This window comes from Astyanax mexicanus, chromosome 20 (assembly GCF_023375975.1).
Source record: "Astyanax mexicanus isolate ESR-SI-001 chromosome 20, AstMex3_surface, whole genome shotgun sequence".
Taxonomy (NCBI): domain Eukaryota; kingdom Metazoa; phylum Chordata; class Actinopteri; order Characiformes; family Acestrorhamphidae; genus Astyanax; species Astyanax mexicanus.
In genome coordinates this window covers 38768751-38788992 of record NC_064427.1, presented here as the reverse complement: position 1 = coordinate 38788992, position 20242 = coordinate 38768751, and the positions used below count along the sequence as shown (strand labels likewise).

General features: G+C 40.1%; 1 protein-coding gene across 1 annotated transcript; it reads right to left on the bottom strand.

Annotated features, from left to right (window-relative positions):
* Nucleotides 1–1792: 1792 nt before the first annotated feature.
* On the bottom strand, nucleotides 1793–18500 carry kl (klotho). The gene is given in 7 exon segments (XM_007247297.3): nucleotides 1793–2236; nucleotides 4767–5889; nucleotides 10887–11155; nucleotides 15014–15300; nucleotides 15816–16039; nucleotides 17626–18369; nucleotides 18372–18500. Coding segments are annotated over 7 exon segments (3087 nt in total). The 5' UTR covers nucleotides 18486–18500; the 3' UTR covers nucleotides 1793–1910.
* Nucleotides 18501–20242: the final 1742 nt, after the last annotated feature.

Genomic DNA, 20242 nt, shown 5'->3' with positions numbered 1-20242 from the left:
TCAGGCTGTTTGAATGAGCGAAATATGATCAGAATTATGTTAATTAACACTAACATAGAAGCATAGAACTATTATTTAATAAAAATGATTTTTAAGAACAGCTAAACACAGTGCGGAGAAGTTCACGTGCGAGAGAGAGAGACACAGAGAGAGAGAGAGATTTGCGTGTTCTGATGTGAGCTACTCACAGGTAAAGGTTCTCTTTTATCTCCTCGTGCTCATTTTAGTCCAATTCATAATTCTGCAGTTTCTCAGTGTTTTCTGTCGTGTTTTGCGGCTAGCGCGAGCGCTTACAACTAACACCGCGGACCGCGAGGTGCAGCCGCGCTGCCGCTGTTATGCCGAATCCGACTCCCTGCTCAATCCGACTCCCGCTTCGCGGACAGAATCGGCACAACACCTCCCGCTGTAGAACTGCGGGAGTGAAAACAGCGCTTATAAATAAGTTAGTTAAGTTTCACTTTCAGTTTTCGTTATTTGGTTCGTTTTCATTAACAATAATAATTGGTTACTTAGCATTAACATTGTGACTATCACACCAGAGCTTTATTTAAAAATAAAATATATAATTAAAAAACAGATGCCTACATCTCAGACTATTTTCTGGAGCCCAACCCGACCCGGCCCGAGGAATGTGGTGGGAAATCTCGGCCCGAACGGACCCGATTTCGGGTCGGTCCTCGGGTCAGGTCTGGTTCGGGCAGAGAATCTAAGCTCTAGTCTGATGCACTTTCTGCCGTTCTCAACACTGTGTGCTGAGTAGCTGAAGCGGAGCAGAGTTGCGCATGCGCGGGTGACTTTCTCCGCTGGCTTGCCTTTTACCGGTAATAAGCAAACACACACGGTATGATAACCGTGCATTTTAATACCACGGTATACCGTGAAACCGGTTACCGCTGCAACCCTAGTTCACACTATACAATTTTAGAAGGTTCAGGTTTGCTACCTTCCACACTACACCACTTGCTGTCTTGTAATCTGAATTGTTCTAGTTAGGACTGATCAGCAATTCAGGGTCAAAAGTGAATTGATCTTTTACCAGGAGGAACCCACAACAATTTTCACACTGATAAGGTCAAGATATCAAAGATGCTAGACGTTTGTTTGATAGCTTGCGAGGCATTGCTTGATTACTTGAATTGCATGTTGCTTTCTTTCGAATACACTGTCTGATCTAGGGCGTAGCAAACAGCGAGTTGCCTCCAATCTGAGCCTTTTGGAAAATCAGACCTAAAATTGTGTAGATTAAATCCAGTTTAAATGCTGTCTCACACAACTATCAGATTTTACAGTCTTGCCAGAGACACATTTCATTACCAAGTGTAAATTAATGCGGCTAAAACCTTAACACACTGCTTTACATATATATATGTTCCTCAGGCAACTTTTAGAGGTTTATTCGATTTAAAACTGTGGAGGAACCTGAAAAGGTGCTTTGATGAGCCTTCATCTTTGTTTTAGAAGAAAAGAAACGTTTTCTAAAAAAAAATTATGCTTTCTCAAAGGTTCTTCAAAGCACTTTGAGAAACAGAGGATTTATTCTTCAGTTTCAAAAAGAAGAACCTCAAAAAAGTTCCTCATGAAACTAACTTAACAATTTTAACAGCAGAATACAATCCACATGCTAGTCACATAAAGTGCTTACATGTAAAGAGGACACAGGTAAATGCTGAAACATATTTTAAGTAATGTGTTAAAATAGTCCTGTTAACATTACAAATGGTTATGGTGGTTATCCCAAAAATTAAATCTGTTTTTTCTAAAAAAAAAAAAAAAAAAAAACAGAATATAGTTAAGTTTTCAATATACAAAGTTAATCTGCATGGGCATCTCACAAATACCAGACTAGGCAATACAAACTACACACAGTTTCAGTTACAGTTACAGTTTCACATTACTTAAACTACATTTTATTTATGTCTCTTTGCTCCATAATATATAACAAGACCCAGAGTAATGAGCACAGAAGAGGCTACCAAAGAGATGAACCCAACGACAGGCTGCTTAGCCAAAACCTGACACACTGGACACTGGACAGGTGTGTGGAGACACTGCTGTGGGGGACTGCTTTGGGCAGGGAACCCATTATGGTCAATGATGTTCCTGTAGTGGATCATAGAGTCTTTCATTATGACCTCGTCCTGCACGTTGCCGTACATGCCGAAGCCGGGATCGTGCTGGTCGTTAAAGGCATAAGCAAAGTAACCTTGCAGATTGACCCCGTCCAGCGTGTACGCTGCAAAAATACACAGCAGAAAATAACCAATAACAAATGAGCATCGTACAAATAAAACCTGTCAAACAGTGGTAAGAAAAAATACTGTCCCGAAATACGTTTGTGGCTTCACATCAGTGCTCACTGGCTCCCTGAAGGTCGGTGAACTGAACCCCGAACTGTGCAGATTAATAATTAAGTAGGCCCGGTGATGTTTGTGTTCTGTTGTGAGCTTTGCGCTGCTGTCTGCTGGAAGAGACTGAATCATCACATTTCACACTAGAGCAACGGTGGGCAAACTACAGCCACATCCGGCCTGTTGGTCTATTCAAAAAGAATTGCTCAAAACAAATCATATAATAATGACTGCATTAATTTAACCTTGTAATGTAATGGCTGGTGTTCTATCAGTAATACATTGATTTAATTTAACTCTGTTATTACTCATTGTTTAATAAGGAATAGACAGCTTAATACCTTTTTTTTTTTTACATTACATTACATTTGGCAGATGCTTTTGTCCAAAGCGACTTACAATAGTGAAGTACAAAAGTAATAAAAGTTAAAGGTAAAAACATCTTTAGACAGGGCCTAAAGGAGGTCAAAGGGAAATAATGGGATAGAGGAGTGAAGGAGAGGAAGAAGGAAATGAGGTTAGAAGTAGGTAGTTAGTTAGAGGTGTTAGGAGAGTAAGTGCTCTTTGAAGAGCTCTGTCTTCAGGAGTTTATTAAAGATAGTGAGAGATTCTCCTGATCTGTAGAAGAAGGTAGTTAGTTAGAGGTGTTCTAAGTAAGTAAGTAAGTAAGTAAGTGCTCTTTAAAAAACTCCTGAAGACAGAGCTCTTCAAAGATCACTTACTCTCTTAACACCTCTAACTAACTACCTTCTACTACCAGATCAGGAGAATCTCTCGCTATCTTTAATAAACTCCTGAAGACAGAGCTCTTCAAAGAGCACTTACTCTCCTAACCAGGGCCGCCGCTCTGCATACGCAGACAACGCAGCCAGCGTTAGGCCTCAACCATTTTGCAGTTGCAGGGAGCCAAATTGACTGAGAATGAAATGTGTTGAAATTATGACATTATTAAATTTAAAACCCAATGTGAATTATTTATGATACGCTCATCTTTTTTGTCTTTAAACATTGCATGGGGCACCTACTCTACTACTTAAAAGCGGCACGTTATTATTTTTGTGCATAATATAATGCCCCCACCCCTATTGCCTGAAATGGCACGGCTCGGTTTGCTCTGTTGGATGTTGCCAGATGTGACATTTTCCAGTCAAATAAATAATCAAAAAATGCATGGAGGCGCTAAATCTTGCGCATGTTTAACCATTTTTAAAGTGTATGTGGCCATTCTATACAAAAACTCGTCCAGTGCAATATTTGTGTAAGTTAAAAACTTAAAATAAAATAAACAAATAGGATGAAAAATCGTAACTTATCTGGCAACCTTAGTCCTAACTAAAGTAGCAACGCTACTTGAGTTTGGCAGTCTGCTCCCTGACCAGTTATGCTTAGGGCCTCCAAAACCTTAGCAGCGGCCCTGCTCCTAACACCTCTAACTAACTACCTTCTACTACCAGATCAGGAGAATCTCTCACTATCTTTAATAAACTCCTGAAGACAGAGCTCTGCTGTTTGCTGCTGTGGCTATACACCTGAATATATTAGAACTATGTGGACGTATAATGACTTTAATGACATTAATTTCTAAGTTGACCAAAGGAAGATGGTTCCTCCTTACATATTAGCCTTGATAGTACATGTTATAGTACATGTGATAGTACAAGGTACACGTGAGCCTTTGTTTCTCCCAAGGTTTCTTCCTCCTCCGGCTCTGAGGGAATGTTACCTCAGGTACATTGAGACCTTAAAGCAACACACTCTGTTTTTAAGGTGATCTTTTCCAGGACGATAAATGGCACTAATATAACGATAACATAGTAACATAACAAAGGAATTACACCCATTTAAAGACAATAAACTATTCCATTCCTGTTCATGGGCCTAATTTTGGAACCTGAATAGTTTTCAGCTTGATTTAAAGTAGAGTATAGTCACATATATAGAGGCAGGGGAACCGTGGGTCTGCCCCAGCTGGCACGCATTGGACCAGCATAAAACCTTTGCCTCAGCCTTCACTCAAGAGATACGCTGATAATGAGAGGAAGGCTGAGGCAACACAAACCTAAGAGACACTAAAGTTAAGAAAAGAGTCGCCCTGGGCCGTTATCTTGTTTCTTTAAGTTTGTTTTGGGTGTTGATGGAGGACATTTTTCCTAATAAAAGGTACGTTTTGAGTTCATTCACTCTCTGTGTCCGTGTCTCTCTGTGCTTCTGCACTACAAGTCACGCCTACAGTCACAATATAAGTAAGCACATTTTGTGTAAGTGCAAACACAATGGACGATATCACGATTATGGACGATTATTAAAATGATTGAGATCATGTCCATTTATTGAACGATATGTCGATAATGTATTTATTGTGACAGGCCTATTTAGGGGTTGTAAAAGCATGCATCACATTTTATTATACCTTACCTTTGAGGGCTTCATTGACGTAGTTATACAGATAATAAACCCGGAGGCTGTCTTTGAATCTGGCCGTGTCTTCTTGGACACCATTGGCCATGACGTAGATGGGCACTCCTTTATAATGCAGATTGACCCAGTTGAGGGCTTTGCGCAGACCCCAGGGAACTACAGGAGAGTTACGCCGTGGGGACATTATCCAGGTAACATCAGAAATCATCTGCACCTCTAAGTTGTCCTTGTATAAGTACTTATCTTCCACTCCATTGTACACCATAGACGTAGTGAAGTGACTGATGGCAAAGAAGTCGTAGGTGCCTTTGACCAGCTGTCGGTCCTCCTCGCTGAAGTTGGGCAAGTGGTAGTTGAAGAGGTCAAGGGGGTTTCGCTGCTGGAGCCAGCTGCGCATCAGGGGTGGGTAGTCACCACTCCCGAAGATTGGCTCGGCGAACCATCCCACTCGCAGGTCCAGCACTCGTTTGGCAGGGGCCACATCCTCTCGGTTGAAGGAGAACGCAGGTTCTACCCAGTCCATATGAAGCACCAACGAGGCTTTGCCTCCCTGAGACTGGCGAAACTCTCTGTCGTAGACACGCCAGGCTAGAGCATGGGCACGCAGTAACTGGTGTCCAACAGCATAGCAGAGCCCTTCTTCATTGGGCTCGTTCAGTGTGATCCACAGCTTGACGTGGGCTCCGAGCCTTTGGAAGCACAGCCTAGCATAATCTGCAAAGGCCTGCACAGTCTCTTCCCTCTGCCAGCCCCCATTAGCCTCCAGTGGAGCTGGCAGGCTGGAGAGCTTACCCGTGTGGTGCCAGAGAGTCACCACCGGGGTGACGTTGGCCCTCTGTAGCTCACTAACAAAGCAGTGGTAATAGTTCAGCAGTGTGTTATTGGCTTCTGATATCTGGCCTGTAGGGATTATAGAGGACCAGTTGAGGGAGAAGTGGAAGTGGGTCACATGCATCGCCTGAATCTCTGATACCTGTTGCCGGATGGCAGCGAAATCCGCACAGTGGCGTATCCTCCGCACAGGGACTTGCACAGCCTCCAGCCTCTTCAGCTTTCCATTATCTGAGATGTTCCAGATATACACACTTGTGTCAACAAACTGTGAAGGTGTAGTCTCCACCTGTACATGGATACAAAATACAGGGTTCATACACCTTTTACAGGTTAAAATTCAAGTACCTTTCAAGCACTTTCAATTCAAGCCCAATTTCAAGTTTTTCCAGCACCTTTCAGCTGTGGTAAATTAATGATAACGGTGATATCTCAAAACTGCGATTCAACGATAATTAGTATATCGCAAAACTATTCTCCACACTTCACAGTGATTATGTTACTGAGGAAAAATACTATTAAGTAAGTAAATAGAAGGAATTATGGATTTATTGGTGTCAGTTTCACACAATTGAGCAGTTACTGTAGTATGTCAAATTTGGGGGTGAGCTGAGAGCATTTATACATACATATACTCAAAATTATAGATTTGCTTTTTGTCAAAATGCAAAAGATGGTATTATGTTTATGTAAACACAACCAGAATTGTGTTTGGTAATTGCAGAAGGAGAAGAAATCTAATCAAATGTTTTATGATTCAAAATCTATCACCTGTCTGTAGAGTTTGCTTGCTATCCAACTTGATTGGGTCAACAATGAAACTGAGGCATAAAAGATCACTAGGCAAATAACTTTCAATCAATTTTTACTGAAGTAGAGGTGAGTAACCCAGGTCCAGAAAGTAAAAATCCACCCCAGGGCTTTGTACCAACCCCCTGAGTGGCTCTGCTGCAGATAAAAAAAAAACTTGGGTTGGATTTTTACTTTCTGGACCTGGATTACCCACCTGTAGTATTTTCCTGATAATTTAGTTTTTTTCCCGGATGCATTGTACAATCTGGACTCACAGTCATCGTTTGCATTTTTAATATCACCATATTAATACCATAAAACCACATCATTTCAAGTCAGAAAGTGAGCAAGAAAATTTCTGAATGTGAAGCTTTTAGGGAAAAAATCCAAACAATCCAGACAAACCTGGTCCTATGTGAAAAAGTATTTACATATTTTGCCCCTAAAACTTGGCTGTGCCACCCTTCTTAATCAAGCATTTGCTGGAGTCCCAGGGTTTTAGAAATGAATTTTCCGGACTGTTAGATGTCAGTGACATTGTTTTCTCATATGTGCTTGAATTTGTTCAGATTGGTTCATGATGTGTTGATTTTTTTTATCTTTTAGCTGCTTCATGTTGTCAGACAGGTTCTATTTAAGTGATTTCTGGATTCTACAGGTCTGGTAGTAATCAGACCTGATTGTGGCTAGTGACATTTAACTCTAGGCTTTTTTTCATAGGGTTAGATTGGTTTAACCCTTGTGTGGTGTTCGGATCTGTGGGACCCGTTTTCATTTTTCATCAAATGATACAAAAAAAAAACATACATCAAAACACATTTTTGATAAACACACACTGTACAGCCCCTCCCCCCCACACACACATTTATATTACATACAGTATGTTTGGCGAAGGGCTAATAAACATTGCTTCATTTGTAAATTTGAAACTAAACAAATTTTCTACTCATATCTTGAGTTTAATTTTTTTTTACATTTTATTAAAAACTAATAAAAAAGAGTAGCACTTTTTAAAAGAAATGTGACATAAGAAAGGTAAAGGGCAAATATTAACCATGTAAGCTGTTTATATTGCTTACAATTCAGGTGAAGCGAGCATGTGTAAAGCATTTTAATGTAGAATTGCTTAATTTTGCTGAATTAAATACAAGTAACAAAGTAAACGAGTAACAAAATTATGAACACCACACAAGGGTTAAACAGATTTTTTTCCCTTTCTAAATGAAATTATAATTTAATTTCTTTTTTTAATTTTACTCAGGTTATCTTTGTCTGATATTAAAATTTGTTTGATAATCTGAAAAATGTCACTATGATAAACAAGCAAAAACAAAAGAAAGCTGTAAGGAGCAAATACTGTAATATATTATATACTACTGTGTATATCTAACACATTAACCTTCAGTATTGTGTAAATCACAAGAAAAAAAGGACCAAATTAAATTCCCTAAGATGCATGACAGTGGAAATATAAAAAATGTAAATGCTAAACATATCAGTTTAAATCAGTTTAAGATTTGATGTAAGATATATATATATTTTTATTTGTCAGTTAAAATAGGTGAAAGGTGAACACTACATGATCACCCGCTACATCTGGTTTCTCCTATATGACCTTTGAGTTTTTAATAAGACAAAGACAAACATGGGCAGTGATGTCACTTTCACTGTTTTTTTTTTTTTCCCATTTTCTCCCCAATTTACACGGCCAATTACCCAACCCATTCATTAGGACTCCCCCTATCACTAGTGATACCTCAACACACCAGGAGGGTGAAGACTAGCACATGCTTCCTCCGATACATGTGAAGTCAGCCACCGCTTCTTTTCGAGCTGCTGCTGATGCAGCATTACCGAGCAGCCAGCGCGCTTGGAGGAAAGCGCAGCGGCTCGGCTCTGGTACATCAGCTCACAGACGCCCTGTGCTGCAGACATCACCCTAGGAGTGATGTGGGGAGAGAGCGCCATCTACCCACCCAGAGGGAGCAGGGCCAATTTTGCTCCCTCTGACGCCGGCAGCTTGATGGTAAAGCTGCATGAGCGGGGGTTCGAACCGGCGACCTCCTGCTCATAGTGGCAGCGCTTTAGACCGCTGGACCACTCGGTGCCTCCACTTTCACTGTTTATATTACGACGGTCTGAAATATTTACAGGTGAAGTTACTTCCTTTAATTTTAAAGAGAAAAACGAAGCACATTCAAACAAGAGGTCAAATAAAGTGCCTCTACAATTCACACATTCTATTTATCTCATTTAACCCCTTAACGGGACAGCATTTGTGTAAATTTTCTGCCTGATATTACACGCCTAAATCTTAAAGATTTCTATTCAAGCATTACATGAAAAGTTTTCATGTTTGATAAGAAACGTTACTACAAATTCTAATTGCAAATGTAATAGAAATTATCAAAAATATATTTAAGTAAATCTGCAACTTTAAAAATATAATGAATAATAATCATAAAATTGTCATTTTCCTAAACTTCATTGTAAAATCGCCATTAATAAAAATATTTTCCTGAATACAAATTAAACAGTTCATGTCCTCCAAACCTTTAGTTTTGTTACGTTTGTCTATTTTTCATATCTATGTTCAAACATGCAGAATTGGGGTTGATTTCTTGTTACTGATCTGGGATTAGTTGATTAAGTGGAGTCGAGAGAAAACAGGCAGCTTCTCCAAGTGTCCAGTAAGAGATTTCAAAGCCCTCCAAGTTTTCAGAATGTGAATAACTTATTTTACTGCAGAGAAAAAGGCTTTTATATCCCCTAAACCTGTAGCCGGTATATGGGACAAGGTATTTTAAGGGGTTAATATAGAATGTGAGATTGTGCTCCCATAACAATGTCAACTATTCATGAATTTGTACAATTTAAACACATCTTTAAATTAATAGTGATTTGTAAATTAAGCAGCAAAGGCACTCCACATAGTTTTAACTTTTTAAATGGTCTCACACTGCCATATATAACCATTTCATTAATCACATTCATATATTTTCATGTATAGGTTTTGACTGCTTTTTTGCTTCAAACTGAATTACACTGAATTTTTAATGAATTGGTTTTACTGGGTTTGCATTCATTTACCTACTGACTGTTCCAATAAACTCTGGCACAAAATCTACATCTGTAAAAATAATATTCACAATAGTTTATGTTAACTTTACCCAGGTACTGTTTTTTTAGCATCTTGTTCATTTTAAACTTCAGCCCAGATCAAAGTGTACGGAAATCATGGTTAATATGTGTTTCAAGTAAATAGTTTGGCTTAAAGTTACATATTCACTGAACTGCACCACAAGCCAGGAACTTAGAATAAATTAGATAGAAGATCATGATGCCAATTAATACATAGAGCATTAAACAAACGTGAATTTAAAATGATAAGAACAAAAACAGAAAAAAAAAGAAATTTACTTTACTTAATGCATAAATAATTAGATCCTCTCTCAGCTAATTCTAGTGTCATATATAAATAAGTATTCATATGCTGTATGTGACATGTATTTGTACCAAGGACCTAAAGGGTGTGCCATATTGTATTGTATACAGTAATATTTGTATAATGTTTGAGACGATACATTTTTAGCGCATTTTTTCCCTTTTTTTTAATGTGAAGCCCTAAGGGTGCAAACTGTTCATTTTTTAACATTTACAGTTTTTCCACATTGTAAAACACAAAATGAAGCTCATGTGTCGACACTGTGACTCAAAACTGCTAAACTCTAAACACAATTCCACATGTTTTCATCAAATCATTCTAAATCACAGCTTTACAAATGACTAAACACAAATCACATCATTTAGTACAGATTGATCACCTAAGAATCACTGATCCTCAAATACATAAATAATAAATACATCAGTTTTTGTAACCTCTTTGTATGTGAACTGATTTTCCTCGTCATGTTTCTCATTGTTCTTACATAAGTGAAAATTACAGTTTTCCAACCTAACTACATACAGTAAAAACAGCTTACATTTGTGCTGCATATATATGTAGTACTGTAATGCTATATGGGGGGGTCCTACACCGCACCAAATAAATATAAAGAACAGAAATTCAACATGTTTCCATGGACTTGTATGCTTGTATTTGAATTTGTACAGTGGCCTCATAAAGTCAAAAACAACCAAATACTTCTGATAATAGTGCTCTGAATTGATCTTGTCAGTGTTTATTTGATGCTCTGCAATAAGAGATGAGCATATAAAGAGCTGTGTGTGTTGTTTTGGTGGAAGGAATCAGTTTTGCTAGAGATTTGTGTTTGAGTTTCAACAAAGCAGTTAATAATTTTCAGTTTGTGTTTAGAGTTTTGAGAAACTGAGCCGAGTTTCTAGAAATGCGTTTAAACATTTGGGAAAAACTGTATTTAGTTGCAGTAGTAATTTTTTGAAAAGGTTTTTTTCAGATTGCCAAGAACATCATTATTGCACTATGAAATATCGTGGTATTATTTTGGGGGCCTAATCACCCATCCCGAATTGTACCTGTATGGAGTTTGCAGCTACACCCCAGGCGAAGTCACAGGGAAAGACTCCCACAGTGGGACGGTTCTCTGGAAGCTCAGGAAAGCCGTTCTTCTCGATCAGTTTACTGTAGAACAAGGCTGAGGTCTTGGGCTCTCTCGTCAGGTGCTCTGAATTAAAGTCTACGTAGAAAAGACCACGACGTATCCCATACTCCCGATACCATTCAAAGCCATCCAGCAACGACCATGCAGTGTAGCCGATCACGTTCACTTTGTCCAAGCGGATAGCTGGAAAACGTTGAATAAAAACAATACTCTTCAATAAACAAAGAAGAACAAAGTTTACAGGATAAAATAAAGTGGCAATTAATGACACAGCGTCCATTTCTGAACCTAGAATACAACCAGAGGTGGAAAAAGTACTGAAAAACTGTAATTAAGTAAAAGTACCTTTACTTTGTTAAAATTCTACTCAAGTAAAAGTAAAAGTACCCATCTAAAAATCTACTCAAGTACTTAATTTAAAATGTACTTTGAGTAAAAGTTACATAGTTACTTTTAATTATTTACATGTTACTTTTATTTATTTGATGTAAAAAGGTACAAATCATAAATTAAATCATTATTAAATTAAATAATTTGGGCAGTATTTTTCAGACCACCCCATAAAACATTTTCAAGAACAGGTGGCATAGATTTCTATGATCCATTTTTTTCTTTACTGTTAAAAAGTTAAAAAGTTATGGTCATATAGGTGACTATAAACTCTATTTTTATAGTTTTACAGTTCATAATTATTTTTTTACTTGCCTCTGCTATGCTTTAACTGCTATTTACATGTTTTTTTTTTAACATCCAAGCAGATTGTTTAATGTTCCCAATAAAAACTTAAGGAATTATTATGAAAAACATGGTTGGTGCAGTGCCGTAAAGAAGCACATATCGTTGGGTAGCATAACTCACAGACCCCAGCTGATTAACACAGCGTCTCTCCCGCTAACCAAAATAAACACTGCATGGAGAAGTTCAGCTGCGCTGCCATGGAGAACAAAACTCTTTTTTTTTTTAATTCAGACGATTTGATTTTTTCCCAGCATTTTATATTTACTCAGTAACGGGGAGTTTTCCAATGTAGTGAAGTAAATTACTTGTGTTAAAATGTACTTGAGTAAAAGTAAAATTACCTATGCTAAAAACTACTTTAAAAATTACAAATTACTCATAAAATCTACTCAATTACAGTAATGTGAGTAAATATAATTAGTTACTTTCCACCTCTGAATACAACTGATTTAACAACAGCTTTCATTTATCAAGGCATGCAAGCCACAAGACATAGAATGCGTTATACTTTTCCTTAATTGGTGCATCAGTAGCAACTCCTCACAAGTGCCACTGTAACAAGATAATTGGTAATATTCACTTTAACATATGGCTAATCATTGTATTTTCACAATATATTACAGTACCTGTCTGTCTGTGTGAATATATTATAATTGCTTTAAAGTGAAATTGGACTAGGCACTAATGATCGCCCCCTCTATATGTAGATTAAGTAGTCTAATAAAAAGTTAGTTTATTAATATACAATTCTAAATTGTCTTTTATGTTTGTAAAAAAGTAATATGTCTAAATATAGTGTAAAAACACATCTGTGTAGGCATTTAACAATCCTCAATCCACAGTGTCACATTTGTACCAGGAATATGTCATTAAAGGCATTATTGCGCACTGCACTGTCCACTGTAGGTGGTAAAGCCTTATATGATGTAATTCTGGTACAAATGTGACACTATCGTGATCGCCAGCATCTGGCTAGATTTTTCCATCTAAATAGAAAAGTGACATGGGCAGAATTCTCTTTCACATTTATTGTAGGAGGCTCCACATTCATATCCTGCTTGTCAGTGCAGCATTGGTTATAGTCCATGGGGCATGAATGAAAAGGTCATTGGACATGATACTAGTTCCTGCCCCATGACTTTTAAGTTGTCAGTGTATATATTTACTTTAGTTATATACTAGTGCATCTCTTTGAAAACATACTTTATTTTAGTAATTCAGTAATTCAATTCTGAAATCTGCATTTCCATAAAAGTTATCAGCAGAGGGAAGCTGTAAGATATGAAGTGCTGTAAGATTTTATGGGAAAACAAAACTGCACTGAGTTTAGACTTGATAATAAAACACAGTGGATCAACACCAGCAGATGACAGACATGACTCTCCAAACCATCACTGATCATCAGTAAATTTACATTTTATTTGTAAATCAAGGGAGCAGAGTCTGGAGGAAGAGTGGAGAGACACACAGTCCAAACTGCTTGAGGTCTAGTGTGAAGTTTCCAGCAATCAGTGATGGTTTGGAGAGACATGTCTGATATCTGCTGGTGTTGATCCACTGTGTTCTATTATCAAGTCAAAGTCAGTGCACAGTACAGCACTTCATGCTTCCCTCATGGAGATGTGGATTTCATTTTCCAACAGGACTTGGCACACTGCCCACACTGCCAAAAGTACCAACTGGTCTAATATAATATTCTAATTGTCTGAAACACTGATTTTTCATTGGCTGTAAGCCATAATCATCAACAATAAAATAAATAAACTCGTTGAAAACTGCCAGAGCTGCAGGACAGTCCTCAGTGCTCATTCTGCTGGACCTCTCGGCCGCCTTCGACACAGTCAACCACGACTTCCTCCTAACTATACTTTCAAACATGGGGATCTCAGACAATGTGCTGTCATGGTTCAGATCATACCTCACTGGGCGCTCGTTCAAGGTGTCGTGGCAAGGACAGCTGTCCTCAGCCCACTCCCTATCCACTGAGGTTCCCCAGGGTTCGGTACTGGGTCCCCTTCTCTTCTCAATATACACCACCTCTCTTGGTCAGGTTATCCACTCACATGGCTTTTCCTACCATTGCTTTGCTGATGACACCCAGCTATACCTGTCATTCTCACCTGAAGATAACTCAATCTCTGCACGGATATCGCAGTGTCTCTCTGACATATCCTCTTGGATGAAGGAGCATCACCTTCAATTAAATCTCTCAAAGACTGAACTTCTGGTCATACCAGCAAAACCATCTTTTCAACATAACCTCTCTATAAGCATTGACTCTCTCTCTCTCTCTCTCACCGACAAAGGTTGCTAGGAACCTGGGTGTTCTGGTTGATGACCAGCTCTCCTTCACGCACCATGTGGCCTCGGTTGCTCGATCCTGCCGCTTCGCGCTTTATAACATCAGGAAAATTAGACCGTTCTTGACACAACAGGCCACCCAACTCCTGGTGCAAGCGGTCGTCATCTCACGCCTCGACTACTGCAATGCCCTGCTAACTGGCCTCCCGGCCTGTGTAGTAAAACCACTCCAAATGATCCAGAATGCAGCAGCACGTCTGGTCTTCAACCAGCCAAAACGGGCACATGTCACCCCGCTGCTCATTGAGCTCCACTGGCTACCAGTTGATGCTCGCATCAAATTCAAAACTCTTACAATCGCCTACAAGGTGATGACAGAACAGCTCCTTCCTACCTGCACTGATCACTCCTGAAGACTTACGCCACCTCCAGGCCGCTGCGCTCCTCCAATGAACGTCGCCTCGCTTTACCAAACAAACATTCACACAAAGCAATCCAGACTGTTCTCATACAGAGTTCCCCAATGGTGGAACAAACTACCTTCTACTACCAGATCAGGAGAATCTCTCGCTATCTTTAAGAGACTCCTGAAGACAGAGCTCTTCAAAGAGCACTTACTCTCCTAACACCTCTAACACACTAACTACTTCTAACCCCATTTCCTTCTTCCCCTCCTTCACTTCTCTATCCCTTTATTTCCCTTCGACCTCCTTTAAGCCCTATCTAAAAATGGGTTATCTAAATTCCTATTACTTTGTACTTCATTATTGTAAGTCGCTTTGGACAAAAGCGTCTGCCAAATGAAATGTAATGTAATGTAATGTAAAAATAGATCACTCTGTGTGTAATACATCTATATAATATATGAGTTTCACATTTTGTTAGTAACTGATTTACTAAAATAAAGTAACTTTTCAAACATATTCAAAATTTTTTGATATGCACTAAAGTATATGTACTATAATTACAAAGCACCCTCCACACAGACTCCACCACACCTACCCTTCAGAGTCTCCATTATAAAGCGCTTCAGGTAGTACATGTGCTTTGCATCCTTCGTCTTGGTGTTAGCGCTGACGAACCAGCCACTCTCCACCACGAAGATGGCCGGGTTGTTATATTCGGCGTGGACCCAGTAGAGCAGCATGCGCAGGTCTAGGTCCTCTGTTTGTCCAAATCGCAGGCTGTCATTAATTAGCTGGAAGCTGAGAGCAGGTCCATGAGACAAGGCAAAGAAGTCCGCCGTTCCATTTATATGCTTCTTCTCCTCTTCTGTGAATGTTGGCAGCCTATGGGGGTGGGTTTTAATCGCAAAATTTACATATTTAACATATTTTCCACATTAAATTTTTACAAACACTTGCAAACTTGAATAAATTATAATGTATATCCAGATAATGTGGACTCAATCATAAAACCAGTGTTAACTTTTGTAATGTTAAATCTTAGAGATGGAGCGATTTGTGTTTTTGGTGCTGATACAGTTCAGCTCTGGCTTAAATGAGTGTATTAAGCCATTTGGAGTCTATAAGGAGTTGCAGCTTCTAAGCTGTCTAAGCAACCTCTTGCAAAGGGATTGTAAATCATTAATTAACTCCCAAATATTGTTTCTCAGGATTTGCCAATTAGAGAAATATTGGTAGATTGCAGTCAATATTTGCAATTTGCAATCAGATGATAATTCAGTAACTAGCAGATCCTGAGTATCGTCTGATTTCAGTCAATATATACAACTGGCAATCGACCGATATTCAGGATTTGCTAGAAATTGGCCAATAAAAGGCATAGCTAATCACACTCCTACCTGTGTGTCAAGTTACGCTTCATGCAGGGTGGATAGTCACCGTCCACAAAGATCGGCCTGGCGAACCAGCCCAAAACAAAGTCCAGTGAGCACTGGCAGGCCTGGTGGCTTTCCAGCCTTGTGCTACTGGGTTTGATCCAGTGTGACGCCAGAGCTATGGACACTCTCCCGCCCTGCTGAGGACGATAGCGCTCATTATAGAGATGCCACACTGCAGCATGAGCCTGAGAAAAGATGATTAGAGACAGATTAGGGGTGTCCCGAACATTACTGTACAGACGTGCAAAATTGGGTCATAAATAATACACTGTTCTGGAAGAAATTATTATCTCCTCAATCGTTATTGACAGGTGAAGTAATGGTGGGGTTCTTTTTGTGTTAAGCGCCATGATGAAGGTATCCTGTAGTCTTATTTTCATTCACTTTCCTTAGTAATTGTAGGCTAATGTTGTGTGTTTAGCTAATTCCCTATCTTCTTAAGTAGCTAATGCTAATGCTAGCATCAAATCTACGCTTGGTTTTAGTTGGGGTTTAGAAAGGGGTTAATCTGCTCTTGTTAAATACTTCAGGACTATATCAGATGTTCCCTGATCATGACACTGATTATTTACAGTGGTTGGACAATGAAACACCTGGATTTAGAGCACACTAATTTATTGTGGTGACGGACAGTTCTGGTGGAAACAGGAGAGTTGAGGTGCACATTGAATTCTGTGTGATTTGGGCAGCCGTGGTTTTATGTTTTTTGGATACAATCCTGGTTAGCACCCGAACATCCCTTTCAGACAGCTTCCTCTTACAGCGTCCACAGTTAATCCTGTTGGATGTGGTTGGTCCTTCTTGGTGGTATGCTGACATAACCCTGGATACCGTCTGTCTTGATCACAGATGTGCCAGCAAGACGTGCACCAACAATTTGTCCTCTTTTGAACTCTGGTATGTCACCCATAATGGTGTGTGCATTGCACACAATTATTTTGAGCAGAACTGTGCTCTTAACCTGCTAATTGAACCTTCACACTCTGCTCTTACTGGTGCAATGTGCAATTAATGAAGATTGGCCACCAGACTAGTCCAATTTAGCTATTAAACCTCCCACACTAAAATGACAGGTGTTGCAATTATATTGTCCAACCCCTGTATATTGATTTTTTTTCAGGGTTATACAGGCTGATTCAACACTGCAGTGGTTCCATCAACATGTTATGGACTCAATCAGCGCTATAGTGTTGTAGGTCACTTCAGCACTTCAGATTTGAATATGTTGTGGGAATCGCAGGGCATCTTACCATACAGTATTATCACAATATGTTACCCATGAGAACAATGATATTATAATAATGTGATTGTTGGAGGATCTTGTAATATTATTTCCAAAACCCCTTAAGTGGATCATGGTTTGCGTCTTTATTAAGGTAGCACCCGCACAAACCTACTGCATGTAAGTTTGTGCGGGTGCAAGGTAAGTTCTTAAACACATTTTATTGTCTTAATAAATCCCAATATATATCGGCTCACAGATGCCTTGTGCTGCGGACATCACCCTTTGGAGTGATGTGGGGAGAGAGCGCCATCTATCCACCCAGAAAGAGCAAGATGGCAAGCTACATGAACCGGAATCAAACCAGCAATCTCCTGGTCATAGTGGCAGCGCTTTAGACTACTGGACCACTCTTGGTCAAGTCTTAGGGAGTTTGGAGCACCCATCTTCAATAAAAAATATATAAAAAAAAAACGTGAAGATTCGATATGGTCGAAACGATACAATATCAATATACTGATATATCGTCCCAACCCCCGCCTGTGTTACCTTTAACAGATTGTGTCCCACTCTAAAAGGCATATCGGGGTCTCCTTTAACACCGGGCGCCACAACCCCCGTCCCGTACCCGTGCCAGGCAACCACGAACGGGTTATCCATGGTGATCCAGAGCTTCACATCATGACCGAAGGTGCGAAAGCAGAAGTCCGCGTACCGGGTGAAGATCTGCACGAGCACCGAGCTGTTCCAGCCGCCGTAGCGGCGCTGCAGGCTGTCGGGCAGGTCCCAGTGGTAGAGCGTGAGCACGGGCTGCACGCCGATGTCCCGCAGCTCGCGGATCAGCTCGCGGTAATACTCCACACCTTTAGCGTTATGCGCGCTCGCGGCGTCGCCGTCGGGGAAGATGCGCGACCACGAGAGCGAGAAGCGGTAGTGCGTGACGCCGAGCTGGCGCAGCGCGCGCACGTCCGCGCGCAAGTTGTGGTAGCTGTCGCTGCCCACGTCGCCCGTGAGCACGCGCGCCCCTCCGCGCGTAAACACGTCCCACACGGACCGGCCCTTGCCGTCCTTTTGCCACGCGCCCTCCACCTGGTAGGCGGCCGTGCCCGCGGCCCACGCGAAGCCGCGCGGAAACGTGTCGTACAGGAACGCCTTGTCAGCCGGGTAGGGCAGTCGGGAGAAGCGCGACCACGTGCGCAACCCCGCGCCTGGTTCGGCCGCGGCCCCCTGAAGCGCGCAGCAGAGCGCGCACAGGAGAAGGAGCATGCTCGCGCGTAAGAGAGCGTCCCTAGGATCGACTGGTCACGGAGTGAAGAGCCGTCAGTCCAGCTGCCCCCCAGCTCCCCCTCAGCTCTGTCAATCATTAAACCCACCACTGACTCAGTATCCAGGCACCGGACAAACCTCATAATGGCCTGAGCGGGTCCTCGAGCGCCGCGATTAAACACGTTTTACAGCGCAATTACCGCCAAAACCCACAAACACAGCCTATTTTTATCCTGCTAACCGCCCACTGCACGGAGAACCAATGGCTGATAAGGATTCATATCTGTTAATAACTTTTCAAGCACAAACACATAGATAATGCATCATCAGATTTACTGAAGCTGTCCTCCAGCCCTGCCAGCTGAGCCAGGCTCTCAGAGACTGCAATAAAACAGGGAAACCATATCTCATTGTCATGCGGTCAGAACATCAGACCCTTATGTTCACTAGGTTCAGCAGGTCTGGGCTTCATGCTAACCAGAAATAACTTTGAGACTTTGAGACTCATGAACAATCATGTTTTTTTTTATTTTTGCAGTATGAACAATTTTAAAATTGCGCTTTGGGGGTAAACTGGACCGTGAGAATACAATTTCGTTCGACCTCATGTACCACAGGTGATGTGAAACGACAATAAAATCTCAATCGGACATTAACTCATTAGCATTGAGTAAATTAATACATGACCATATAACTAATCGTTTTAATAGGCTTGTTCTTAATCGATGACTAAAGAACTTTTTATTCTGATATCTCTGACAGGTTTACTGATGTAAATACGTTTCTCTGGGGCATGGACAATGGATTTAGAGTGATGAGTGAACATTAGCTGCTCATCGATTCCACTGTAGCTTTACCAGCACTATATTCTATTTACATCTATGTGGCAGATGATATGTAATGCTCAGTGATTGTCTTGGGCCAGCATTTTGTTTTAAAACATGCTTTTCTGAGATTTTTTTTTGCTCCAGCATTTGACCATAAAATACAATATTTACTTAAACCTTTTAATGTAAAAACTGTATTTTACAATAATTTAAAATTAAAATATAGAAAGATCTTTTTAGTGTAGTGTTTAGCAGAAGAATTATGAAAGAGCAGCTGTTATCTTTTCAGTAATGACTGTGATAAGAGGGAAATGTGTGTGCTTTATTCCCACAGGCCTGAAGTCACAGAATTGGCTAGCAACATCATGCTGCCTCTTCGCTTCCAAACCAGACCAATCAAGCAGAATCAACAGTGTAATATGTAAATGACTGTAACATTGTGTTCCTGTTCATAATTATATTAGACTGCGGTGGAAATCATGTGTTATCAGAGGAGGAAGCTCATCTTACATTAGCGCAGAAATCAATACTGTGGGAAGCTGGCAGATCAGTGTGCATAATCTGATTAAGTGCAGCTCATATGTTTGTTTTTTTGCAGTCCAATTGTAGAAATTGTAGAAAAATATGTAAAGCCTGAGTAAATGAAATTGAATGTAGAGGATTTATTATGTTTATCTTTTCAGGAGCCTAAATTCAGAATACATTTATATAAGGGATTAGGTATTTCAGTGACAATGCAACAATGCAAGCAAATGGAAACAGACCTGCACTAAACACATCATCCATTTTCATCAGTGTGTAGCTGACTGGGTATCAGGATTTACTGATTGGTCAGTTATCTGGTGAAGAATCAGCTACCTGGAATTCTCTGGGTGTGAAGCTATATGAATCATATTACCTACAGTGTTTTAAGCATATATCTCAAAAATATGGATGGATGCAACAGCTAATTTAAGAAAATTTCCAAACTATGAAACAGCACCCTAATAAAAGGCCTATTAAAAGACATTGCTGGTCAAAATGTGTGTATTTGTTCCACCTCAAATCAGAAGGCTGGGACAGTATAGAAAATA